Source organism: Cherax quadricarinatus, chromosome 84, assembly GCF_038502225.1.
Source record: "Cherax quadricarinatus isolate ZL_2023a chromosome 84, ASM3850222v1, whole genome shotgun sequence".
Classification (NCBI taxonomy): Eukaryota; Metazoa; Arthropoda; class Malacostraca; order Decapoda; family Parastacidae; genus Cherax; species Cherax quadricarinatus.
Window position 1 is genome coordinate 2,077,342 of NC_091375.1, and position 27,747 is coordinate 2,105,088.

The 27,747-nt window shown below is 40.4% G+C and overlaps 1 protein-coding gene across 4 annotated transcripts in view; it reads right to left on the bottom strand.

The window, feature by feature from the left end:
* LOC128704434 (zinc finger protein 883) overlaps positions 1-27,747 on the bottom strand; it is a 73,834-nt gene that overhangs the window by 25,709 nt on the left and 20,378 nt on the right. For all 4 annotated transcript variants that reach the window (XM_070102937.1, XM_070102935.1, XM_070102936.1 and 1 more), the window contains 5 exons: positions 21,494-21,653; positions 5,255-5,332; positions 4,395-4,599; positions 3,989-4,191; positions 871-1,023 (listed from right to left, as the gene is read on the bottom strand). In XM_070102937.1, the coding sequence (XP_069959038.1) occupies positions 871-1,023; positions 3,989-4,191; positions 4,395-4,599; positions 5,255-5,332; positions 21,494-21,653 (799 nt within the window). The remainder of the gene's footprint in view (positions 1-870; positions 1,024-3,988; positions 4,192-4,394; positions 4,600-5,254; positions 5,333-21,493; positions 21,654-27,747) is intronic.

Here is a 27,747-nt window from a genome sequence, read left to right on the forward strand (position 1 = left end):
CAATCGCTCCTCTTCCCTCCCGCACCCACTTTCCTGTAACCACAAACTTCTGCTGAACACTCTAACACTACATTTTTAAACCTACCCCATACCTCTTCGACCCCATTGCCTATACTCTCATTAGCCCATCTATCCTCCAATAGCTGTTTATATCTTACCCTAATTGCCTCCTCTTTTAGTTTATAAACCTTCACCTCTCTCTTCCCTGATGCTTCTATTCTCCTTGTATCCCATCTACCTTTTACTCTCAGTGTAGCTACAACTAGAAAGTGATCTGATATATTTGTGGCCCCTCTATAAACATGTACATCCTGAAGTCTACTCAACAGTCTTTTATCTACCAATACATAATTCAATAAACTACTGTCATTTCGCCCTACATCATATCTTGTATACTTATTAAATAATAATAAAGTATTAACATATAAGGACTTAAGAGTCCTGGAGATGGGAAGTACAATGCCTGCAGTTTAAGAGGCACACAAGTTTCCCCATCCTCTAATAACATGTTCATTTTTCCACGATAATTTACCTTGTCCATAATTACTATCGCATTTGTTTTGTCTGTTTCGTAAGGTGAAGTCCAGGATCTTTTCTTAATTCATGGTATAACTTAACAAATCTATGAGGACAATTATGTTGCAGAGGTCTGAGCTCAGACCTTTAAAGGAGGAGTTTGGGATATTTGCTGTTTGGAGTGACATCTCAACTGTCACATCTGAGCACCTCTGCAAAGACAGTGATTATGTATGAATGATGGTGAAGGTGTTCAATGATGGTGAGTGTGTTTCTTTCTTTTTGGCATCACCCTGCCTTGCTGGGAGATGGATGACATGTTGAAAAAAAAAATAATAATATGATGAAACTTACTTTTGCTGCATATTTTGCACACATAAGGCTTAAAGTTAAAGTGACGATTTTTGTGTTCCTGAAGAGTCTGGGGCCGGGCAAATGAGGAGCCGCATACATCACAGTGGAACGGTCGTTCTCCAGTGTGTATTCTAAGATGTCTGTCCATGTCTCCTGTGAAAGAGAAGTACCATCAACTCATTTATATTCAAACAATTTCTGCAGTATGCAAAATGTAGTTTACATGTAATAAAATACTGTTAAGCACCAAAGAAAGCTACTAGCATGTAGTGCAATTCCTCATGCCATTTCCTACTAAATGGCAGAGAGACAGTTGAAACCATTCTATCAACTGGAGTGAAGCTACTGTCATACAAAATGCCTGCCCGTACAAGAGGAAAATAATTTAATCAGCAATGATCAACACCCAAGAAAATTCAATCTGCTGAAGGAACAATGGAGACCTGGTCTTATTGCTAAATTTGTTTTATTTGAATAACACATTTTGGCCATAAACCTACTATATTATGGATAGACCAACATAGTAATACAGTTGGCGAGATGATAGTCAATATTATAAGTTTATAACATAATAATTTAGGCAGGAGCACTGCAATATGTCTACTGGACTTTGCCAGATATATCTTTAAATTTAAAATTTTTCAACCATATATTTGTCCAAACAGTGTTTGAAACTACCCAAGTTTTTTTGTTCATAGAGTCTTTAATGTCTCGGCATAGTATGACAACTGCTGTGCTGTACAGGTGCTCCTCGACTTATGATACAATTACATTTTGAAGAACCCATCGTAAATTGAAAATATCTTAAGTCAAATATGAATGATAACTAAATAAATTGTAGGTAGTAGGTTGGTAGACAGCAACCGCCCAGGGAGGTACTACCGTCCTGCCAAGTAAGTGTAAAACGGAAACCTGTAATTGCTTTACATGATGGTAGGATTGCTGGTGTCTTTTTTCTGTCTCATAAACATGCAAGATTTCAAGTATGTCTTGCTACTTCTACCTACACTTAGGTCACACTACACATACATGTACAAGCATATATAAACACACCCCTCTGGGTTTTCTTCTATTTTCTTTCAAGTTCTTGTTCTTGTTTATTTCCTCTTATCTCCATGGGGAAGTGGAACAGAATTCTTCCTCCATAAGCCACGCATGTTGTAAGAGGCGACTAAAATGCTTGGAGCAAGGGCCTAGTAACCCCTTCTCCTGTATAAATTACTAAATTTAAAAAGAGAAACTTTCGTTTTTCTTTTTGGGCCACCCTGCCTTGGTGGGATACAGCTGGTTTGTTGAAAGAAGATAACTACTGTCACTTAATAAGCAAATAAACAAATAATTACTGCAACTAAATACCAGTCTTAAAAGTAAATAAATGAATACAAGGATGTGTGATGTCACCGTGGTTGTTTAATATATTTATAGATGGGGTTGTAAGAGAAGTAAATGCGAGGGTCTTGGCAAGAGGCGTGGAGTTAAAAGATAAAGAATCACACACAAAGTGGGAGTTGTCACAGCTGCTCTTTGCTGATGACACTGTGCTCTTGGGAGATTCTGAAGAGAAGTTGCAGAGATTGGTGGATGAATTTGGTAGGGTGTGCAAAAGAAGAAAATTAAAGGTGAATACAGGAAAGAGTAAGGTTATGAGGATAACAAAAAGATTAGGTGATGAAAGATTGAATATCAGATTGGAGGGAGAGAGTATGGAGGAGGTGAACGTATTCAGATATTTGGGAGTGGACGTGTCAGCGGATGGGTCTATGAAAGATGAGGTGAATCATAGAATTGATGAGGGAAAAAGAGTGAGTGGTGCACTTAGGAGTCTGTGGAGACAAAGAACTTTGTCCTTGGAGGCAAAGAGGGGAATGTATGAGAGTATAGTTTTACCAACGCTCTTATATGGGTGTGAAGCGTGGGTGATGAATGTTGCAGCGAGGAGAAGGCTGGAGGCAGTGGAGATGTCATGTCTGAGGGCAATGTGTGGTGTGAATATAATGCAGAGAATTCGTAGTTTGGAAGTTAGGAGGAGGTGCGGGATTACCAAAACTGTTGTCCAGAGGGCTGAGGAAGGGTTGTTGAGGTGGTTCGGACATGTAGAGAGAATGGAGCGAAACAGAATAACTTCAAGAGTGTATCAGTCTGTAGTGGAAGGAAGGCGGGGTAGGGGTCGGCCTAGGAAGGGTTGGAGGGAGGGGGTAAAGGAGGTTTTGTGTGCGAGGGGCTTGGACTTCCAGCAGGCATGCGTGAGCGTGTTTGATAGGAGTGAATGGAGACAAATGGTTTTTAATACTTGACGTGCTGTTGGAGTGTGAGCAAAGTAACATTTATGAAGGGATTCAGGGAAACCGGCAGGCCGGACTTGAGTCCTGGAGATGGGAAGTACAGTGCCTGCACTCTGAAGGAGGGGTGTTAATGTTGCAGTTTAAAAACTGTAGTGTAAAGCACCCTTCTGGCAAGACAGTGATGGAGTGAATGATGGTGAAAGTTTTTCTTTTTCGGGCCACCCTGCCTTGGTGGGAATCGGCCGGTGTGATAATAAAAATAATAAGTTTATTCTATCAATAAATGTACAGTATTGTACAGTACAGAATGTTCATCTCCATCGCACCGTCATAAGGTTGAAATATTGTAAGTCAAACCATCGTAAAGTGAGGAGCATCTGTATTTAGCTTTTTACCTGACTTGTCACCCCTCCTTCCTCTAGTATATACAGCCTCTCCTCACTAAACGATGGGGGTTCCATTCCTAAGATGAATTCATCGCTAAGTGAGGTGCATGTCACCTTTGCACCACTTATAACATTTCTGGTATATTTTTAAATGTTTATACAGTAGTGTACTGTATATTGAAATAAATAGAATAGAGAAAATCAGCTCAAATATACATTATTTAGGTACGAATACTGGTCAGAGAGCCCGTTGTAAATCTGAGGCGTTGGTAAACGAGTATGTTGCGAAGTGAGGAGAGGCTGTATTCTGCTGATGAGGACTCCAGCTGAGAATTGAAATATATTCTCATTTCCATTGCTGCTTTCTTCTCTACAGGTGGGAAGTATTCAGTACACTTTTATAATGATCAAGGTTTATATGTACCAATGCTAGTCAAAAAATTTCATTACCTTTCGTAGTAAATCTCCTTTCACATTCTGGACAAGCAAATGGACGAACTCCCTCATGACGAAGGTGGTGTGTTATAAGCTGAGATCGCTGTCTGAAGGAGCGTCCACAAATGTCACACAAATGAGCAAACTGGTCCGTGTGTATTAACATGTGTGCCTGAAGAATTCCGGATTGTGAAAACCTTTTGGGACATTGTGTGCACCTAAAGAAACAGATGTTGGGCTTTCAGCATCTTTAAAGTTCAAAAATCATTAAAAATACAATTTTAAAATAATGAACCATTGTTTCCAAAAAACTTCACTGCAATATTCATTGAAAACAACCACCAAGAATTTTGTGAATTTGTGTAAAATTTAAATACAAACTTTTACCATAGTTTATCAAACAAGAGATGGACAAACTTACGCATACGGCTTCTCTCCAGTATGAGTGCGTAAATGAACTTTGAGGGACTTCTTCTCAGTATATCTTTTAGCACAAACTGAACACTGCCAAGGCTTCTCTCCATCATGGCTAGCTAGGTGGCGGGCAAGGTTACCACGTGTTGTAAATCTGGAGGAACATTTTGTACACTCATATGGCCGCTCTCCAGTATGAGTTCTTTTGTGTACTGGAAGAAAAAAAAAAAAAAAAAGGAAGTTTTTATTTTCTGAATATTATTCTTAAATTTCCTAATTAGTTTATCACATAAATCTTTCTGCACGTTGGTTCTGATAAACCACTTAAGGAAAACACCACCTTTAAGTTGAACCTCTAAAACACCAGGTTCTAACCTCTCTACCACTTTCTGCCCATTTTGATTTGTTTTCAACCCCTTTTCTTTAAACAATTCCCATTTTCTGTCAAATCAGGACTTCTGAAAACCTAGATGACATTTAAATATGATCACTTACATTTTTGCTCTCTGACTGTCATCAGAGAGCAAAACTACATCAGATAATAGTGAGTATTGCTCCAAAACTGTTATTCTAGAATGAAGGAAGGTAATAAACACACAATTTATTACAGAAGCCTTGCTGAAAATGAAAGCCTGTGAAGACTGTCCTCAGGTTATGATAGATACTACCAATATGAAAATGAGAAGATACTGGTGTTTTTCAGTGCACCAGAGCCAGTGGATAGTATCATGGTAAATATTATGATTTATCAAGCATGGTATACTTCCCTCATTTTTACAAAACGTTAAAATTATTGGGCATACAGAACTAATCCTCAAGTTGCAGAAAAGCCATGCAGTTTATTAAGGGGAAAACTTTTTTACTCACCATTAAGTGCATGGCGGTTTGACAGTCTTTGGTGGCAAATTGAGCATTCCAAACTTTTGGTGTGAGATGACCTGTGTTCTGTGGGAAATATTGTATTCATTTTACATTAACATTTAAAAAATATAATTAATTTATATTTAATTTCTGATTTTATAACCCTACTGCTTAAAATAAATTTTTTTAAGGACATTCTTTATATAATGTTCAATATTCAGCAGATATTCAATAATTTAACTTATGCTTACCCAATTTCATGAGATATTTATTTTGGACAAAGTAAATTAATGAATCTTCAGTCACACAAAATGCAAAAAATGTCTTACTTTTAGTATAATTACTGTACTCAATGCTTTGTGGAGTCTAATGATCTTGCAGAATATGTTCACTCGTGTCACAGCCTCCAGTGTTGCAAAGTTCTGTTTTCTACTCAATAACAAGAAGTTCCTCTGACCATGAAGCTTATTATCCATGATATGCAATTAACCCTTTGAGGGTCCATGCCATAGATCTACGGCTTTACGTTGAGGGTCCAAACCGAAGATCTACGCCATGAGCTCAGCTCACTCTGATAAACTGTGAGCGGTAAATTTGGGCCTAGATGTGAGAGAATATAATATAACTGTCTGCTAATGCTGCAGTTTCCAGAATATCCAAGGCAGTATGATCGATCAGATATTCTTGTATGTCAGCAGACATACAATTGTAAAACTCTTCGTGAAGTAACAACTGAACCAGACTGTCATAATTATTGCACTTAGCGGCTCTGTACCACCTCTCAAATGCAACTTTTTTCTCACGAGCAAACTCTACACAAGTTTGATCTTGTCGTCGTTGTAACGTACGAAATGCACGTTGATAACTTACAGGTAACAAGTTGTATGTCTCTAGAATAGTTTCCTTGACAGCCTCATAACTAATGTACTTGGCAAATGGTAAAGCCACAGTACAAGTTTGAGCTCTTCCTGTCAAAGCTGTGTGCAACAAGGTAGCCTAGTGCTTACGTCGCCAGTTCACAGCACATGCCTGGTTCTCAAACACATCAAAATAGGTGTTTAAGTCACTCTCAAAAAACTTAGGAACCATTGAGGCAGCTTTCTGCACATTAACCCGTAAATGGTCCAAGCAGATCTACGTTCACATGTGTAGTGCTACAAAAGTAGATCTACGTTTTTTTTTACATATTTTCAAATATAACAAAAAAAAAAAATAGAAGATCAAAGTTTTTTTACACATTTTCAAATGTAAAAAAAAACAAAAAGAAGATCTACTTTTTTTTACATACTTTCAAATGTTGAAAAAACGTATATATACGTTTGGACCGTTTACGGGCTAAATGTGTCCTGTGTTATACTAACAGGTTTATGAACTTTGTCAGCTCTATCAGTCTGTTGTCTTCCGAGACGAACATTTTCTCTCTGGAAATCTTCTTCGTTCAATTTCCTCTGTGCCTCTAATTGTGCAGTCTGCAACATAATGAAGCATTCCATCCTCTCAAACTGTTCCTCAGAGATAGGACCAGTAGGTAACGGAGGAGTACGGAATCTAACGAATGAGTCTGGATGGTCCTTAGGTCGGACACCTTGTCCAGCCATCCCTAGAGAGTCTAGATCTGGTCTAGGATAAGTAGATACGGTACTAGTATGAGGCTGAGTCATACTACCAGCTACACTCTGTACTATTGCGTTAGTCAGGCGGGAAGGTGTGAGCGTGAATGGAGTTACACTAGGCTCACACACTTCTGCTGTAGTTGCTCTCTCTTCTACGTCATCAAATAGTCATACTTTCTAATAGCGACACTAGGCTCTCTGTATCTGAATCATAATCAGACATCTCTGCATGAGCAGAAAACAGTATATCTTTAATTAACGCTCTGACAGTTACTGCGGTGTAATTCCTGTTATACGTCACACCAAGATATTTGGCTACTCGCCAACACGTCTGAAGTTTTAAAGTACTCAACTCCGACAAAGTCAGAGTATCAATTAACTGTTTCACTTTGACATACATCACGAAAATAAATGCACTATGAGAGAGTGATTAATAGGAATTTTAGTGTTGGTTGTCTTAGAGCTAGAGCTCATAAACAGTATTTCCATCTCCTTGGATCAAGAGACTCAGTCAAGTACATACATCCACCTATTATGTTGTACAAGACTAAACTCAAAGTCTTCAGATTAGGAAAGTACTCAAAGTGTTTGACCATAGAGTTACTAGTGTGTCAAACTGGACAATTTCTCCATTATTATTATTATAATCAAAAAGAAGCACTAAGCAACAAGGGCTATACAGCGCTGCGGGGTAGGGAGGGAAGCGAGGGTATTCGGCGGCAGAAGGGAGGAGGGATGATCAGTAGGTTACAGAAAACAGCGGAGCAGGGGATAGTACGGGGGTAGAGGGTAGCAAGAGATTGAGGTAGAAAGGGCTGAAGGTATCAGAATTTGTGAAGTAATTCAGTTGTTGTCAAAAAGTCAATGAGAGAGTCTGGATGAAAGGTGGGTCCATCAGCGAGAAGGGAAGGTAAAGAGAGAGCAGCGGAGTGAAGACGACGACGGAGGTAAATTCTGCGTGCTCGTTGATAAAGTGGGCAGTCCAACAGAATGTGGCTGACTGATAATGGAGCCTGGCAATTCTCACAGAGAGGAGCAGGGCGCCTCTCCACGAGATATCCATAAGTAAGACGAGTATGGCCAATGCGAAGATGGGAGAGAGTAGTCTCCCAACCTCGACACTGGTGATAAGAAGATATTGCAGCAAAATAGTCCGTAAATGGAATACCTCTATATGAAACTGGTAGCTCATGTACTGCTGACCGCGCAGCAGTGTCTGCCTGTTCATTGCCCTGTACTTCAACATGACCAGGGACCCAACAAAAAACAATATCTTTATGCTTGGTAAAGATGCGGCGTAGCCAAAGTTGGATACGGAGGACTAAGGGGTGAGGTGTATCAAATTTCTGTATAGCCTGTAAAGCACTAAGGGAGTCTGAGACAACCACAAATGATGATACAGGCATAGATGCAATACGGATAAGTGCTGCAAGAATGGCATACAATTCAGCAGTAAAAATACTAGCCGAAGATAGTAAATGCCCTCGTACGACACTGTCCAGAAACACTGCTGCGAATTCTATGCCATCAGAAGACTTAGAGCCATCTGTGTACACAGCAATGGCATGAGAATGAGAGTGGAAGTGGTCAAGAAAAAGAGAGCGGGATGCGACCGAAGACAGTTGGGCTTTCGAGCAAGGGAGAGAGAAAGAACAAACTCGAACAGCTGGAACTTCCCAGGGGGGTAGAGAAAAGTGAGATGCTACATGAACATAGAAAGGTGGTAATTGAAGAGAAGACAAGAGCGAATGAAGGTGAAGAGAGAAGGGACGGAGTAAACAGGGGCGGCGAACAAATAAAGAATGTCTACTAATATCAGTGACCATTCTATAAATGGAAGGATTGCGGAGATCATGAGAGCGTACATAGTAGCAAGGGCAATGGGCATCACGGCGATCGGATAAGGATGGGACATTTGCTTCTGCATAGAGGCTCTCAACAGGGAAAGAGCGAAAAGCACCAAGGCATAAACATAATCCTTGGTGATGAATGGGGTTAAGGCTAGAGAGAGTAGCAGGAGAGGCCGCTGAATAGATCTGGTCACCATAATCAAGTTTCGATAAAATGAGGGTGGAATGTAGGCAAAGGAGGGTTCAACGATCAGCTCCCCATGAAAGATGAGCAAGGGTTTTAAGGTTCAGCCGTCTGTGACAAGTTGCCTTCAGAGAGGTAATGTGAGGTTTCTAGGATAACCTACGGTCAAAGAGGAGGCCCAGAAACTTGACTGTACCATGTTCAGGGATACGGGAGCCATAGAGGTACAAAGGATGATCGGAGATGACAGAGCGTCTAGTGAAAGTAATTTGGTGGGTTTTAGTGCTGGAAAATTTAAACTCATGTGTGGTGGCCCAATTGGAAACACGGTTGACTGCATGCTGGAGAGAAACTGTAATGAGGTGACAGTCAGCGCCTGCACAGGCAATAGCGAAGTCATCAACATAAAGTGATGACCAAATATTTGATGGAAGACTAGAGGCCAAATCATTAACAGCAAGGAGAAAAAGTGTTGTGCTCAGAACGCATCCCTGGGGGACACCTTCAGCTTGGATAAAGTCCGGGAGAGCACATTATTAACCCGAACATGAAAATGTCTGTCAGTTAAAAAGTTCTTAAGGAAGGATGGTAGATTGCCTCGGAGGCCTAAGGAGTGGGCTTGGGCCAAAATATTATACCTCCAAGTTGTGTCATATGCCTTCTCAAGGTCAAAAAATATGGCAATAACTGAGTGGTTATTCGCAAAGGCATTACGAACATACGTATCCAAGCGTAGTAAGGGGTCTATGGTAGAACGTCCCTTACGAAAGCCATATTGACGAGTGGAGAGACTGTTGTGTGTCTAAATACCACACTAAACGTCTATTTACCAAGTGTTCCATCACTTTGCAAACTGCACTGGTAAGAGCAATGGGACGATAGTGGGAGGCTTCATGTCCCGTAGTGCCTGGTTTGTGGAAAGGGAGAACAATGGCAGATTTCCACAGCTGTGGAAGAACTCCTTGTGACCAAATAAGATTGAAAAGGCATAATAGGACTACAAGGGCTGACTGATGTAAATGTTGTAGCATACGAATATGAATGTCGCCGGGCCCAGCTGCCGATGATCAGCAAGCTGAGAGTGTTGCCTCCAGTTCTTGAAGTGTAAAAGGCACATTATACTGTTCTTCTCTGAAAGAAGAGAAGTCCAAGGGTGCTAACTCTCTGGCAGACTTTGAGGAAAGAAATGAGGGGCATAGATGGAGCCCCTGAGAAATACGGACCAGATGATTGCCAATTTCATTGGCAACATCTAGTGAGTTTGCTATATCAACACTGGCAACCCGCAGAACAGGAGCCGGGTCAGAAGAATATTTATCACTCAGTTTTCGTACTTTTTTCCAAACTGCACTCATAGAGGAAGCAGAGGTGATGGTGGAGACATAATCTCGCCGGCAAGTGCGTTTAGCGCCATGGATGACACAGCGAGCGATCGCACGCTTCTGCTTAAAATCAAGAAATCTCTCCGTGGTTCTATTGTACCGGTACCTGCCCCATGCAGCGCGTTTCAAACGTACTGCACGAGCACAAGCAGGAGACCACCAAGGCACGCATTTCTGAGAATGCCTGCCTGAAGTTTGGGGTATAGAATGAGAAGCTGCGGTTAAAATGGAGGACGAGAAGAGGTGTAAAAGCTCATCAATGGAGGACGAAGAAGGAACCTCATTAAAAACAGTTAATTGTGAGTAAAGGTTCCAATTTGCCTGATCAAATTATCAGTGTGGGATACGAAGAGGTGGTGAATATGAAGGGGAAGTAAGAATGATCGGGAAATGATCGCTGTCATGTAAATCCGGGAGAACAGACCAGGTGAAGTCTAAAGCGGCGGAGGAAGAGCAGACTGAGAGATCACTGCAAGAGAGAGTGAGAGTCCGAGGATCAAAATGCGTGTGAGTACCTGTATTTAAAACATGGAGGGGGTGGGTAGCAAGAAAAGCCTCTAACTGAATGCCACGGGAATCACAGTGAGACCCCCCCCAGAGGAAATGATGGGCATTAAAATCGCCAAGTAACAGAAGTGGTGGAGGTAATGATGAAACAAGAAAGGCAATATCCGGAATAGATAATGCCCGAGAAGGAGAGAGATATAAAGAACAGAGCGTATACCACCTATGCAAGTAGATACGGGCTGCTGTGTAATGCAGCGAAGTATGAACAAATAGCTGATGGTACGGAATATCAGTGCATAGAAGAAGGGCACTTTCATTAAAGGTCCCATCAGGAAAAGGATCTGAAGAATACAATAAATTATAGCCTGAGATGGGATAGATAACAGCAGAGTGTAATTTTGGTTCCTGTAAGCAAACACCAACAGGAAAAAACTGGGAGAGTAACATCTGAAGCTCACCCCGATTACCCCTGAGGCCGCATATATTCCACTGTAAATAGGCCATGATTGGCAATGATAAAGATACCTGAAATCCACAGGTAAGGGTTCCTACGGACTAGAGGGGCTAGAAAAGTCCACATGCGGAGGCAGCGGAAAACGATCAAGTAGCGAAGGAACGGTGCACTGTGAAGAAAGGAGTTGCGCAGATGGAGGAGAAGAGAGAGAAGGAACAGAGGGTGGATCAGTGTCCATTGATGGTTTGGTCTCTGCAATATATTCAGAGATTGCTTCAAGTGTTTCGGAATTCAGAGACGTTGTATGGGAGACAATACTGGAGATGGTAGGGGGAGGATGAGTAAAGATTAGAACTGTAATGGACTGTACCAAGGTAGGGGGGGGGGCGAAAGGGTGGAGGGAACTGGAGAAGAAGCGTGGAAGGGGACAGAAGAGGCAGAAACCTGGGAGGTGGCAGAAGAGGAAGAAACTTGGGAGGGAACAGGGGAGGAAGGTACAGTACGAGGAGGAGGGTGAACCTCTACACTTGTAATAGAGCCAGTGAGAGGGGAAGAACCAGGTACAGAGACAGGGAAGGTAAAATGAGGAGGTGGAAGAAGGGAAGGAGGGGTTAAAGGACCTTTTTTTGACTTCTGAGAAGTAGAGGGACGATTGGGAGGAGGTGTCGTACGAGATCTCGTCGATACTGAGGTTTGTGAGGGAGAACATGAAGAAGCGAGAACAGACTGAGGCGTTGAAGTAGGGACATCTGAGCCTAAGACAGCAAAAGAATTAGATACAGGAGTGACTATGGGAGAGGTAACCACAGAGGAGGCTGCAGAAGATGGGACCCCAGAAGTGGGGGGACGTTTTGAAACACGGGAATAAGAAACACGAGGTAGTCTCCCTTGGAGGCGGAGATGAGAAACTGCCATGGCATAAGGGAGACCTTCTGCCTCTTTGAGGTAACGGATTTCCTGCTCATTTAAGTAGACTTGGCAACGGCGAGAGTACGAAGGGCGAGCCTCATGACAATTAAGGCAAGAGGGAGGTCGATTGCAAGATGTATTAGAATGGTCATCGGCACCACAGACTGGGCATTCGGTTATGGATCTGCAATATTTCGCTGGATGGCCAAATTTCTACACTGTTGTGGTGTAGGGATCACCTTTCGAACTTGTAACCGATGTCCTGCTACATAAACTGAGGATGGGAGTTCACGGCTGTCAAAAGTTAAACGAGCCACATTGTTAGGGTATCGTCTCCGCCCGCGGGCAGGAAGAACATAAGTGTCTACCTTGAGGATTGGGAGATCTTGGAGTTGCAGCTGTTCAAGAATGTCATTGCCACATGTCTGGAAATTTTGATGAACTATGGTATGGGGCAGAATGACGGTACCACTACAAGAATTGAGGGAATGATGTTTTTCAATAGTGACAGGAACAGTATCGATATGAAAAAGAAGAGAAAGATCATGAGCTTGAGTAGCATTCTGTACAGTGTTGATGCGTATACCGCTCTTAAGAGCATGAAAAGAAATATCTTTACCAACATGGCGTAGGAGTGCCTTGCCAATACTGTGGTCGGAAAGATAGGCAGTAGAGGAAGTCGGTCGTAAAGTGAAGAAGTTAGTCCATTGTGCATTCTGAAACTGAGCGTGGAAAGGGAGTGCAGGACGTGTCGATCTTTTCTGAGAAGAACGAGAAGGTGGAGAAGTATCATCAGCAGGTAATTGTCGTTGGCGTTTAGGCGTGGGACCAGAGTTGGTCCGACATGGAACGGGCCGGTGATTCGAAAATTGCCGCACCGTAGAGGGAGAGGCCAGAAGCATAGTCAAAGGAGAGCGGAGGTCAGATAAATCAAGAGTCAGTTGAGACCTCAGTACCTGAAGCGGGTGAGGAAATAGCACCGGCAAGAGGTACAGAGGCATGAGGAGTGTCCGAAGAGTGGTCCAAAGACGAGGCGGGGTCAGAACGGGGTGCGGTATCAAGAAAGGGCCCGGAGGTATCAGGTTCATGGACTGGGGCTGCCATGGTTAGGTTACTTCTTTCTTTTTGTTTTTAAGAAAAAAAAAGAAAGAAAAGAAAATAAAAATAAAAAAAAGAATAAAAAAAGGGGGGACCAGGGAGGGATAGTTCCTAGGAGGAATGAAAGGGCCAGAAATCTCCCTCCGTGCCCAAGAGGACCTCAGCACCGCAAGTAGCGTAGATGCAGCATGGAACCCGTGCCATACCCTACCCATCATGCCAGTAAACCAGCAATCCGGGATAGCAACCTCACATCTGCCGAGCTACCTCGGTGGACAAAAGAGAGGGCGGCTGGATATCCGCCACAAAGCATACCTCCTTCGGCCACCACCCCCGAATCCGAAAGGTGGCTTCCAGAGATACACCCGTTGCCTGAGAGATTCTCAAAGCCACCCTCCGGTGTACCGGAGAGGGATCGGGACATCCCCAGGCAATCCAGATTCCACGGCAAACTACGCCACCGCCAAGAACCTCAACGGAAAGGGATGGACCCCGGTACCCTTTCCCCTACCTAGGAACTAGCGTGCCTGTGGGAAAAAATCCCAAAGGCCAAAAAGGAAGGGCAAAAGGGAGGGGTGGGGAGGAGGAGGAGGAAAGGAAAAAGGGGAGGATGGGATAGGGAAGGGGGGATTGGGGGGTAATTAGGTTCGGTCTGAGAAAGGAGACCGACAGGTCTAATTCCTTAGACCAAGAGCCTCTTCACCACGCCAAGGAGCCCCCCTTGAAGAGGACAATATCTCCAACACCTTGGATCAAAAGCCTCCCGGACAGGCCCCCATTTGTTACAAAAAACGTGATTTCTAATAATGATAGAGGTCTCCAGTGAATACTAGAAAGGACTGCCCTTCTAGCATCTAGCCTGTTACTGGGTTTTTTAACAAGTAGTCAGTATCCTGGTCCAATTATCCATTAGAATTTAGTAAGATTCAATAGTGCTTCAGGATTACAACTGGCAAGCTACTAACTAAAAAAATTAAAATTTAATACGTTTATTAATAACAATAAAGTTGTCTAGACGTATGATATCAAAGTAAATTAAAGTAATCAATTGAATATAATATAGGATACAAGTTGCTACACTTCTCTCGTGTACAGTAGTATTGTGCTGAAGGCACATATCACATCTTTATGGCTTTTAAGTATCGTCTGGTACACTGTTAGCATTTAATAACATAATACATATACATGTATATATACAAGTAAGTTTGTGTGTGTGTAAGTGCTCCAAGTAGTTTGCTATGTCTCAAGACTTGACTAGACTTAACCAGTGACTGATAAAGTCCTCACATAAACTAATTTCTTGACCAACCTGGTAATCAGAACGGCTTGCTTGAACAATAAAACAACTGATAAGCCGAACAGCAATATAACAGGCAACAGCGACACAGAATCAGGAACAAGGAGATAATATAACGACACTAAGTAGGGACCATCTGCAGATCCTCCACAAAAGTCACAAAACTCCCATACTACTGAGTCTAAGTTGAGCATTAGAAAATCCCCGACTGTGACAGTGCACAGATACCAGTACAAATTAGGTCAGAAGCTACAGCTCAGGACCTGAGTTTCTCAGAGTGTCTATGCGACACACAACCTCAGTACGTCAAAAATCACTAAGTCTAGGCAATGTTCTGTGAACAGAGCTACACAGAACCAACAACAAGAAAATGACAGAGACGATCTTCCAACAAGGGCCATCAAGGGAGAGTTGGAGAGGCCGTCTTGTTGGAAGGCACACCAAACAGACAAGAACACACAGGCCAGGCAGACATTCACGTGACTCTCCGTGGACTGCTGCTGCCCAGCAACACAGAAGCTTGCAGTGAAACAAGCAGTGAAAAACACAGTAGTTAGACATTGCTGTCAGCTACTTAACACTCGAACTATGAGCACTGAATAATATATAAATGTTACATCCTACCTAATAATTTAACTAAGTCAAATAATAATATAAAGCAATATATTTACGACTTAGCTAATATCGCAAATATAGGCATATAAAATTATATGAACAGGTAATATACATTATATACATTGTGACCCATTCAGGGGTCACAATCGATACTAAAACTGTATCAGTTATGTTTAGCGATTAAACAAAACAAATTATTTTTTTATTATTATCACACTGGCCAATTCCCACCAAGGCAGGGTGGCCCGAAAAAGAAAAACTTTCACCATCATTCACTCCATCACTGTCTTGCCAGAAGGGTGCTTTACACTACAGTTTTTAAACTGCAACATTAACACCCCTCCTTCAGAGTGCAGGCACTATACTTCCCATCTCCAGGACTCAAGTCCGGCCTGCCGGTTTCCCTGAACCCCTTCATAAATGTTACTTTGCTCACACTCCAACAGCACGTCAAGTATTAAAAACCATTCGTCTCCATTCACTCCTATCAAACATGCTCACGCACGCCTGCTGGAAGTCCAAGCCCCTCGCACACAAAACCTCCTTTACCCCCTCCCTCCAACCTTTCCTAGGCCGACCCCTACCCCGCCTTCCTTCCACTACAGACTGATACACTCTTGAAGTCATTCTGTTTCGCTCCATTCTCTCTACATGTCCGAACCACCTCAACAACCCTTCCTCAGCCCTCTGGACAACAGTTTTGGTAATCCCGCACCTCCTCCTAACTTCCAAACTACGAATTCTCTGCATTATATTCACACCACACATTGCCCTCATTCATGACATACAGTTGATATTAGCGTCATATTCAAGTATTTTGTTTTGTTTCCAGAGTGAAGGAATGGATTAATGGCTTTTCAATTAATTTAAATGAGGAAAATTGATTTGATATACAAGTAAATTGAGTTACAAGCTAGATCACAGAACGGATTAAACACGTAAGTCAAGGTTCCACTGTATGTACATACTCATCTGGGTTTTCTCTTTTCTTAATAGTTGTTGTTCTTCTTTATTTCCTCTATCTCCATGAGGAAGTGAACAGAATTTTTCCTACATAAGCCATGTGTGTTGTAAGAGGCAACTAAAATGCCAGGAGCAAGGAGCTAGTAACCCCTTCTCCTGTATAAATTACTAAATTTAAAGAGAAAAACTTCTGTTTTTCTTTTTGGGTCACCCTGCCTCAGTGGGATATGACTGGTTTGTTAAAAAAAAAGTAATGTGTGTACTGTATATGGATTTTTTTAGATCTAGCTCTATTGCTTACTTAATATATAACAGTGCAAACATGTCATCAGGCTTTAACAGCTATTTTTGCTGTATAGCAGTAGCCTTTCACTGTCTTCCATGTAGATCTATGTCATTAGGTAAGACACATATGCAACAGTTAGGTATCTTTATTTCGCAACATTTCGCCTACACAGTAGGCTTCTTCAGTCGAGTACAGAAAAGTTGATAGAAGCAGAAGAATCCTGAAGACGATGTAATCAGTCCATCACCCTTGAAGTTTTGAGGTGGTCAGTCCCTCAGTCTGGAGAAGAGTATTGTTCCATAGTCTGAAACAATATGGAGTTGAAGTGACAGGATTGAGCCTTATATACTGCCAGGAGGAGAGATGTAGGCCACTAGTAGAGGTAAGAATGAAGTCGTTGTGAGGTCAGGTCCCTCTCAAATCCAGCCATTCTCACTAGTAGTAGTAGTCCAAGTTGATTTCAGGTCTGTACCAAGATACCCTTGTGTTGCAGTGTCTGACAGAGTGAACATTAAAATGGTATAAAATGCCGACAGGTTGTTAGGTAAGACACATATGCAACAGTTAGGTATCTTTATTTCGAAACGTTTCGCCTACACAGTAGGCTTCTTCAGTCGAGTACAGAAAAGTTGATAGAAGCAGAAGAGACTTGAAGACGATGTAATCAGTCCATCACCCTTGAAGTTTTGAGGTGGTCAGTCCCTCAGTCTGGAGAAGAATATTGTTCCATAGTCTGAAACAATATGGAATTGAAATGACAGGATGGAGCCTTATATACTGCCTACATCTCACCTCCTGGTAGTATATAAGGCTCAATCCTGTCACTTCAACTGAGGGACTGACCACCTCAAAACTTCAAGGGTGATGAACTGATTATATCGTCTTCAAGGTTCTTCTGCTTCTATCAACTTTTCTGTATTCGACTGAAGAAGCCTACTGTGTAGGCAAAACGTTTCGAAATAAAGATACCTAACTGTTGCATATGTGTCTTACCTAACAGCCTGTCAGTATTTTATACCATTTTAATAGTTCTATGTCACTGATGCTGGTGTTACTTATGCAGATCTATGCTTTAGGTACAGCTCCCTCAAATGTGCTGTGAATGGTAAATTTTGGCCTAACATGAGAGAATGTCTCTGCAATAAGTGTACACAGTATAAAAAAAAATTCCTGCCCCACACACTGTATGATAGGAAAAGCAAACATCTGGTTTAAACAGTGACACTGAGGTGTTATCTAGGGTGGTTTTTAAAAGCTTTATTGGCTGCTTCTTGATATCAGTTAATTGAATGGAAGACATATTAGGGAAATAAATGATGCTGATTGGTTTCAGACTGAAAGGAGCCTGAACTAAGGCTCAAAGTAGCAGAGATAAATGACTTTTTGGCAGTTTTCCTGATGAAGGGGAAGGAAGACATCCTGGTGTGTTTTAGTTTTTACTAGGTCACTGGGTCAGCTTAAATCATGACCAATCATTTTTGGTTACATTTATTATCCAAGAAATAGGGTAAAACTTCATTTTTGTGTGATGATGGATTAAAAATTGGAGAGCAAGTGTTTTACAAGCGAGGCCTGAGGATGTGATTAATGAACAGAGCAAAAGTTATCTTAGTGACTGTAATGTCTACAGTATTTATTTTAGACTGTTTAGAATTTTTTTTTTTATTTTGTGCAAAATTGGCCAAATTATCAACTTCTGTACACATTATAGGGCTGTTCTGCAAGTTGAATGGGTAGTTCCTTGTGCTCAATTGATAGAATGAAAGGCATACTACTTCCAGGACTTGCTACAGTGGTAGCTGTTCCAGCAGTCATTTCTCAAGTGGCTCTTCAAGTAGCTAATCAACATGGAGCAGCATCTTCCATTTATCACTCAAGAAAAGCATAATATTACACATTCTTGTGCTATATATGATACAATATCTACTATAGTTGCTCATAATTCCTTTAACAGCTTAAACTAGGATTCACACATGTACTTTTTCATACATTAAGCCATAATTATTGTAAGTCATGCAGGACATGCTGTATTTTAAAGCATATAAATGCACAACAAAAGTATCGTAGCGGTAAATCAGTAGCCATATTCAAGGGTTAATTACCCTCTTGCTTTATGTTAAAGTGAACCCTAAGCCTACCTTTGACCCTGACCTTGAGTATATAAAGCACAGTCTGATTTTCCAAGACTTTTTGTGGGAAAAAAGGGGTGCCTTATATGCCAGAAAATATGGTAATCAGAATTAAATTCTACATCAAGTGGCAAGTACAGTACATAGTGCATTATTATCGTTTTTTTTTTTTGTGAGGTTCCCTAAAGTTCTACAAAATGTCTAAGAAAAAATTTTGGTTGTGGCAGATCACCCTTAACCCCAACAAGTCAATAATGAAGAGATTTGACTATTTAAGTAAGTTGTTCATGGAACTCTTACCACAAAAATTGGCAATACGGGTCAGCCATCACAAATTCTGCATCACTGGAACCTACAGTGTGCCGGATTATTGAGTTTGCTGGATTACAGAGTGGTTAGGTTAGAATACACTTAATAAAGTTAACCAACTTCACTTACACAAGAAAGTTCATTGAATATCGGCACAAACTGAATATTTCCACTACTTAGAACTCAATTTCAAGGTATATTTCTTCATGAAAGCAATCAAAATCATATCTATTTCTGTAATGTATCTTCCATTCTATCAAATGAGACCAAAAAAAATGAAAATACAACCATAAAAACCATACGAAAATATACCGCTAAGGGTCACCTAATGGCTGAGATGTAAACTCTGTTATTTATTGTCCGATTCTTTTCATTTTTGGCATACATTAAGAAGCATCTTTCCATCATACATTGCCCAAGTTTCAATAAGACAGCCCAATAAACAACTGAGAAAAAAATGTTTACCAAAAATCATATATGGCAAGCCCATATATGATTTTTAGTAAAACAAGTCACTGACTTTTTTGGGTTATCCTCAGTTCTCTATACATACACGGCTATGTGTGATAATCTATGTAACTGTATTTATGTATACCTGAATAAACTAACTTCTATTGTCGACTGAGTACAAGAAACTACCCATTCACCTATTTCAACTACCCAATAAAGTGGTCAGAAATTGGCAATTTGGTCAGTTTCACACAAATTTCAAAAGATGCCAATTTCAAAATAGGGTTCAGAATAAACAATGCAGACATTCCTGGCACTAAAATAACATTTTCTCTGTTCATTAGTCATGTCTACAGGGCCCAATTATATTACTCTTGCTTACCATTTGGAATTTTTATTCACACAAAAAACAGAAGATTTACTGTTATGCAGACTACTGTATTATTGCAATAATTGTAAAAATAATGTCAACCCATTCATGACTACGTATTGGAATCTGGACTGGCCAGTTGTACACGTATTGAACGTACTGTTTACTATTGAACATTGCCAAAGAATCGAACATTTCTGCTACTTTGAGCTCAATTTCAAGGTACTTTTCTTTGTGAAAGCAATCAAAATCATATCTATTTCTGTAATATATCTTCCATTCTGTCAAATGAGACCAAAAAAATAAGAACACAACCATAAAAACCATACAAAAATATACTGCTAAAGGGTGGCTAATGGCTGAGAAGTGAACTCCGTTAATTATGGTCCTATTTCTTTCATTTTTGGTGTACGTTAAGAAGCATATCTCCCTCATACACTGCCCAAGTTTTAATAAGATAGCCCAACAAACAAATGAGAAAAAAAAATATTTACCAAAAATCATATATGGCAAGCCCAAGCCAGGCATGTACTAGAAATAAATCACTTTGTCTGACTTTCTTGGGTTATCCTAGGGTCTCTACACATATGCTGCTATGTATGATAATCTATGTAGAGAAAAGAGCTTTTCGTTTCAGTTTTATGGTGCATTATGAGTGTATATCACAGTTAGCCCTGTGCTATACTCAATTTTTTCTAATATAAGCCCCCAAGACAGGGATAAGAGGATGGTACAGTGGTACCTCGGGTTACGAACATAATTCATTCCAGAAGGCTGTTTGAGTGCTGATACCAAATGAATTTGTTCCCATAAGGAATAATGCAGATTAGATTAGTCTGTTTTAGACCCCAAAAAATACACTTAGAAAAGCACTTACAAAAATACACTTACGTACATAATTGTTCGAGTTGGGAGCTGTTCGAAACTCGAGGTACCTCTGTACGTACTTGTATCCCATAGCCTCTTCATACTTCTGTTGAACCGCTTGGTATTATGCCAAATATTATTCATTCTGGAGTTTGTAACATGTTTTTATGTTATTTATATTGTTTATTATGTCATACTAGACCAATTGCAATAAGTAAATACAGTAAGCCATAGTATTGTAAATGAGCTGTAGTGTTGATATTAGCATAATAATAAAGCACATTCTCCTGCATCACAAGACTAAGCTCATGGCAACTGACAGTGGCTTCGAAGCCACCTTATCTTTAATGGACAATGTAGTATGTATGTGCTTTACACAATGAGAAGCATTTCTTTTATTCATTGGAACCATGGCTAGGGCTAAAAGTAGGTTATAACAATAAATGGAGAAAAAGAAATTGGAATGACTTATGCAGCAAGTAGTGCCGCCAAACAGTACCAGCAGGATGGTGTGGCGACCCTGGAAACTTTAAATTATGCTACCCGAAATTAGTGCAGAATAACTGATGAAACCAGATGTCTGACTGCTGGATTTGTGATGACAGACCTGTATTAGTGTATTTCATGGCAAAATTTATTGCGTAGATCCTCTTTAATGGCACAATATTGCAAAACTAATCTATGTACAACTTGAGCTCAATATATTTAATAGCTTACAATGAGAACATATAATAAATACCAACATACTTAAATGCAGTTTACAAGGAAATACTCTTACTAATATTATTATTAGTAGTACTACTATTATCAAAGTTATGTGTTAAACCCGTAAGGGTCATACAGAGTTGCTTTTACTGATTAAAGACAGGAAAGTTACACTTTGTTAAAAGCCATCAACTTCTATATAATCGAAAAAAGGGGAATAAAATGTAAATTAAGCTGGTGTTTCATAAAATACTTACTATACAAAGCTAAAGCTGTTCGACACTGCTTAGGGCACTTTTCACACTGGTACGCAGTCTCTGTCTTGCCAGTTACTTCATTTTTATAAACTCTTCGGAATTTATTCATATTTGGCACGAGAATTGGATCAGCAGATATCATCAAGTGAACTGACTGTACCTAAGAAAATGAGAAATGTGACTAGACCAATTATTCATAGTGAAGCTTGTAACATTTTTTTTGTCTTTCATATGTATCTACAGATGGACCCCGCTTTACAGTGCTTCACTTCACAGCATTCTGCTAATGAAGCGGTTTTCAGTTATATATACCCATTCTTCATTTATTCAGACTTCCTACAATAAAAATATTCACCACTAACTAGAAGCTAAGGACAAAAATATTTTAAGAAAGGTAATGTGTGTACTGCATATGCATTTTCTTAGGCCTAGCTCTATTGCTCACTTAATATATGACAGCGTAAACACATCATCAGGCTTTAATATGTATTTGAAAGCGAAAAAAGGCTGTTTCATTTTACAGCTATTTTTGCTTTACAGCAGTAGCCTGGAACCTAACCTGCTACATAAGCAGGGCCCTCCTGTACAAGGGCAGGGCTAAATTCATGGTGTTCTATCTTCAGTGTGTTAACTGCATTCCAACACTGAAAATTAAACAATCTCCATGACTGCTAATAAGGCAGTGTTCTGCAGCCATACATAATACGAACTCAGATTTAGTTGTAAATAAACAACTGTCGATGAATAAACAGAAGGGTGGATGAAGGGCTCGAACTGCTGTTTATAAATTGACAGTCCGATGCACTACCATCTAGGCCAGGGGTCAGCAACCCCCGGCCGGCGGGCCACATCCAGCCAGTGTGAGATTTTCGTCCAGTCTACCAACTTAACACCTGGACACTAATTATCTAATTAGTATCACATACAGATGCAGTAGTTCACTTCAAGGTTAAGCAGTCCCTGGAAAAATTACTTCATATCCTACATCCTTAGAGGTTTTTCATATGAGTTTGTTGTCAGGTGGTAAAACAACTGTACAGTAGGTATCTGCATTCAATAATAATGTTTATTTAATTATTTGTTGTAAACTGTGTTAAGTATTATTAGAATTATTCCAAAATGGGTTGAAAAAACTAATGGCAACCCTGAGTTCGAGAATTTTTTTTATATTACATTTAATAACATGGCCCTCCTCCGAGAGACTGCATAGCTGTCTGGCGCCCTCTCTCCAAAGGGTTGCCAACCCCTGGTTTAGGCTAACCCTAGAGACCTGCGTTAGCCTAGATGTTAGAGCATCAGACTATTGATTTACAGACTGCAGTTCAAGCCCCTCATCCACCCTTCAGTTTATACATAATGTAGTTATCCACATTAAGCAATTTCTAACTTACAAGTTTTTGGGCCACATTATTATGCATGTTTGTACAGTATGTATGCACAGTACTGTATGTAGGGAAGTATGAATGTTTTTCCTCTCTTCTGGGTTATCTTACATTGTTGGTAGATGTGTTAAAAAAAAATACCGTGTTATTATTTTATTATTTTTTTTATTATCACACTGGCTGATTCCCACCAAGGCAGGGTAGCCCGAAAAAGAAAAAATTTCACCATCATTCACTCCATCACTGTCTTGCCAGAAGGGTGCTTTACACTACAGTTTTTAAACTGCAACATTAACACCCCTCCTTCAGAGTGCAGGCACTGTACTCCCCATCTCCAGGACTCAAGTCCGGCCTGCCAGTTTCCCTGAACCCCTTCATAAATGTCACTTTGCTCACACTCCAACAGCACGTCAAGTATTAAAAACGATTTGTCTCCATTCACTCCTATCAAACACGCTCACGCATGCCTGCTGGAAGTCCAAGCCCCTTGCATACAAAACCTCCTTTACCCCCTCCCTCCAACCTTTCCTAGGCTGACCCCTACCCCGTCTTCCTTCCACTAAAGACTGATACACTCTTGAAGTCACTCTGCTTCGCTCCATTCTCTCTACATGTCTGAACCACCTCAACAACCCTTCCTCAGCCCTCTGGACAACAGTTTTTGTAATCCCGCACCTCCTCCTAACTTCCAAACTACGAATTCTCTGCATTATATTCACACCACACATTGCCCTCAGACATGACATCTCCACTGCCTCCAGCCTTCTCCTTGCTGCAACATTCATCACCCATGCTTCACACCCATATAAGAGCGTTGGTAAAACTATACTCTCATACATTCCCCTCTTTGCCTCCAAGGACAAAGTTCTTTATCTTCACAGACTCCTAAGTGCACCACTCACCCTTTTCCCCTCATCAATTCTATGATTCACCTCATCTTTCATAGACCCATCCGCTGACACGTCCCCTCCCAAATATCTGAATACATTCACCTCCTCCATACTCTCTCCCTCCAATCTGATATCCAATCTTTCATCACCTAATCTTTTTGTTATCCTCATAACCTTACTCTTTCCTGTATTCACTTTTAATTTTCTTCTTTTGCACACCCTACCAAATTCATCCACCAATCTCTACAACTTCTCTTCAGAATCTCCCAAGAGCACAGTGTCATCAGCAAAGAGCAACTGTGACAACTCCCACTTTATGTGTGATTCTTTATCTTTTAACTCCACGCCTCTTGCCAAGACCCTCGCATTTACTTCTCTTACAACCCCAGCTATAAATATATTAAACAACCACGGTGACATCACACATCCTTGTCTAACGCCTACTTTTACTGGGAAATAATTTCCCTCTTTCCTACATACTCTAACTTGAGCCTTACTATCCTCATAAAAACTCTTCACTGCTTTCAGTAACGTACCTCCTACACCATACACCTGCAACATCTGCCACATTGCCCCCCCTATCCACCCTGTCATACGCCTTTTCCAAATCCATAAATGCCACAAAGACCTCTTTAGCCTTATCTAAATACTGTTCACTTATATATTTCACTGTAAACACCTGGTCCCCACACCCCCTACCTTTCCTAAAGCCTTCTTGTTCATCTGCTATCCTATTCTCCGTCTTACTCTTAATTCTTTCAATAATAACTCTACCATACACTTTACCAGGTATACTCAACAGACTTATCCCCCTATAATTTTTGCACTCTCTTTTGTCCCCTTTGACTTTATACAAAGGAACTATGCATGCTCTCTGCCAATCCCTAGGTACCTTACCCTCTTCCATACATTTATTAAATAATTGCACCAACCACTCCAAAACTATATCCCCACCTGCTTTTAACATTTCTAGCTTTATCCCATCAATCCCGGCTGCCTTACCCCCTTTCATTTTACCTACTGCCTCACGAACTTCCCCCACACTCACAACTGGCTCTTCCTCACTCCTACAAGATGTTATTCCTCCTTGCCCTCTACACGAAATCACAGCTTCCTTATCTTCATCAACATTTAACAATTCCTCAAAATATTCCCTCCATCTTCCCAATACCTCTAACTCTCCATTTAATAACTCTCCTCTCCTATTTTTAACCCTTTGACTGTCGCAACCCCCAATCTTGAGGTGTCTCCTGGAGTCGCAAAAAAAAAAAAATTATTTTTTCTTATGAAATGATAGAGAATCTTTTCCCGATTGTAATGACACCAAAAAAAAGCAAATTGATAGAAAACTGATGGAATTATGCTCTCGCGAAGTTAGCGACCTCGGCTCTGTTTACAAATCTGTGATTTCGCCCACTTTGAGCCCTATTTTCGGCTAATTCCATTGTTCCAGTCGCCCAAACTCATAGATATTTCTTTAGAACTCCATTTTTTCTATCGATTGAGTACAAGAAACTGCCCATTTACCGATTTCAACCTAATAATGTGGTCAGAAATTTGCAATTTGGCCAATTTCACAAAAACTAAAAAATATGACAATTTCAAAATAAGGTCCAGAGTGAACAATGCAGACATTCCTGGCTCTAAAATAACATTTTCTTTGCTCATCAGTCATGTCTCCAGGCCCCTCTGATAATACTCTTGCTTTCTATTTTGAATTTTTATTCAAACAAAAAATAGAAGACTTACTATTATGCAGACTACTGCAATACTGTAATAATTGTATAAATAACATCAACCCATTCATAACTGCATATTAGAATGGCTAGTTGGACATTTATTGGACAATGGCATCATTTGTTTACTTTTGAACATTGGCAAAAATCAAACATTTCCCGTATTTTGAGCTCCATTTCTAGGTTTTTTTTATAGTAAAATCAATCAAAATCACCTCTATTTCTATAATATGTTTTCCATTCTATCAAATGAGACCAAGAAAACGAGAATACATCCATAAATACTATACGAAAATAGACCACAAAGTCGGCATTTTAATTAAAAAAAACGGTCGGAGTTTTTTTTTCTCATTATGCACTGCGTGCTCGAGGATTTTTTTTATATGGTGCACACTGACCACACAGACCCATTCTCTCACATGTGGGCCTACCAGCTTTCCCCTGCTTGATTTGAAGCCACTAGAATTTATGAGTATATATACGTCAAACACGGTACCTCGTAAGACGTATATATACGGCCGCGACAGTCAAAGGGTTAACTGACAAATCCATTTGTTCTCTAGGCTTCCTTAACTTATTAATCTCACTCCAAAACTTTTTCTTATTTTCAACAAAATTTGTTGATAACATCTCACCCACTTTCTCATTTGCTCTCTTTTTACATTGCTTCACCACTCTCTTAACCTCTCTCTTTTTCTCCATATACTCTTCCCTCCTTGCATCGCTTCTACTTTGTAAAAACTTCTCATATGCTAACTTTTTCTCCCTTACTACTCTCTTTACATCATCATTCCACCAATCGCTCCTCTTCCCTCCCACACCCACTTTCCTGTAACCACAAACTTCTGCTGAACACTCCAACACTACATTTTTAAACCTACCCCATACCTCTTCGACCTCATTGCCTATGCTCTCATTAGCCCATCTATCCTCCAATAGCTGTTTATATCTTACCCTAACTGCCTCCTCTTTTAGTTTACAAACCTTCACCTCTCTCTTCCCTGATGCTTCTATTCTCCTTGTATCCCATCTACCTTTTACTCTCAGTGTAGCTACAAATGGAAAGTGATCTGATATATATGTGGCCCCTCTATAAACATGTACATCCTGAAGTCTGCTCAACAGTCTTTTATCTACCAATACATAATCCAACAAACTACTGTCATTTCGCCCTACATCGTATCTTGTATACTTATTTATCCTCTTTTTCTTAAAATATGTATTACCTATAACTTAACCCCTTTCTATACAAAGTTCAATCAAAGGGCTCCCATTATCATTTACACCTGGCACCCCAAACTTACCTACCACCCCTACCACAATTACTCTCTCACTTGGTTCAAAGGCTCCTATACATTCACTTAACATCTCCCAAAATCTCTCTCTCTCCTCTACATTCCTCTCTTCTCCAGGTGCATACACACTTATTATGACCCACTTTTCACATCCAACCTATACTTTAATCCACATAATTCTTGAATTTGCACATTCATATTCTCTTTTCTCCTTCCATAAATGATCCTTCAACATTACTGCTACCCCTTCCTTAGCTCTAACTCTCTCAGATACTCCATATTTAATCCCATTTATTTCCCCCCACCGAAACTCCCCTACCCCCTTCAGCTTTGTTTCGCTTAGGGCCAGGACATCCAACTTTTTTTCATTCATAACATCAGCAATCATCTGTTTCTTGTCATCTGCACTACATCCACGCACATTCAAGCATCCCAGTTTTATAAAGTTTTTCTTCTTCTCTTTTTTAGTAAATGTCTACAGGAGAAGGGGTTACTAGCCCATTGCTCCCGGCATTTTAGTCGCCTCATACGACACGCATGGCTTACAGAGGAAAGATTCTTTTCCACTTCCCCATGGACAATAGAAGAAATAAAGAAGAACAAGAGCTATTTAGAAAAAGGAGAAAAACCTAGATGTATGTATATATACATGCATGTGCGTGTCTGTGAAGTGTGACCAAAGTGTAAGTAGGAGTAGCAAGATATCCCTGTTATCTAGCGTGTTTATGAGACAGAAAAAGAAACCAGCAATCCTACCATCATGCAAAACAGTTACAGGTTTCTGTTTCACAGTCATCTGGCAGGACGGTAGTACTTCCCTGGGTGGTTGCTGTCTACCAACCTACTACACTTACATATTTAAATCACGTGTTTTGTGATTGTTTTGCATGCATATACAGACAGACAGAAAGACACAGATGATGCATATGCATGCACACACACTGTGCTTGT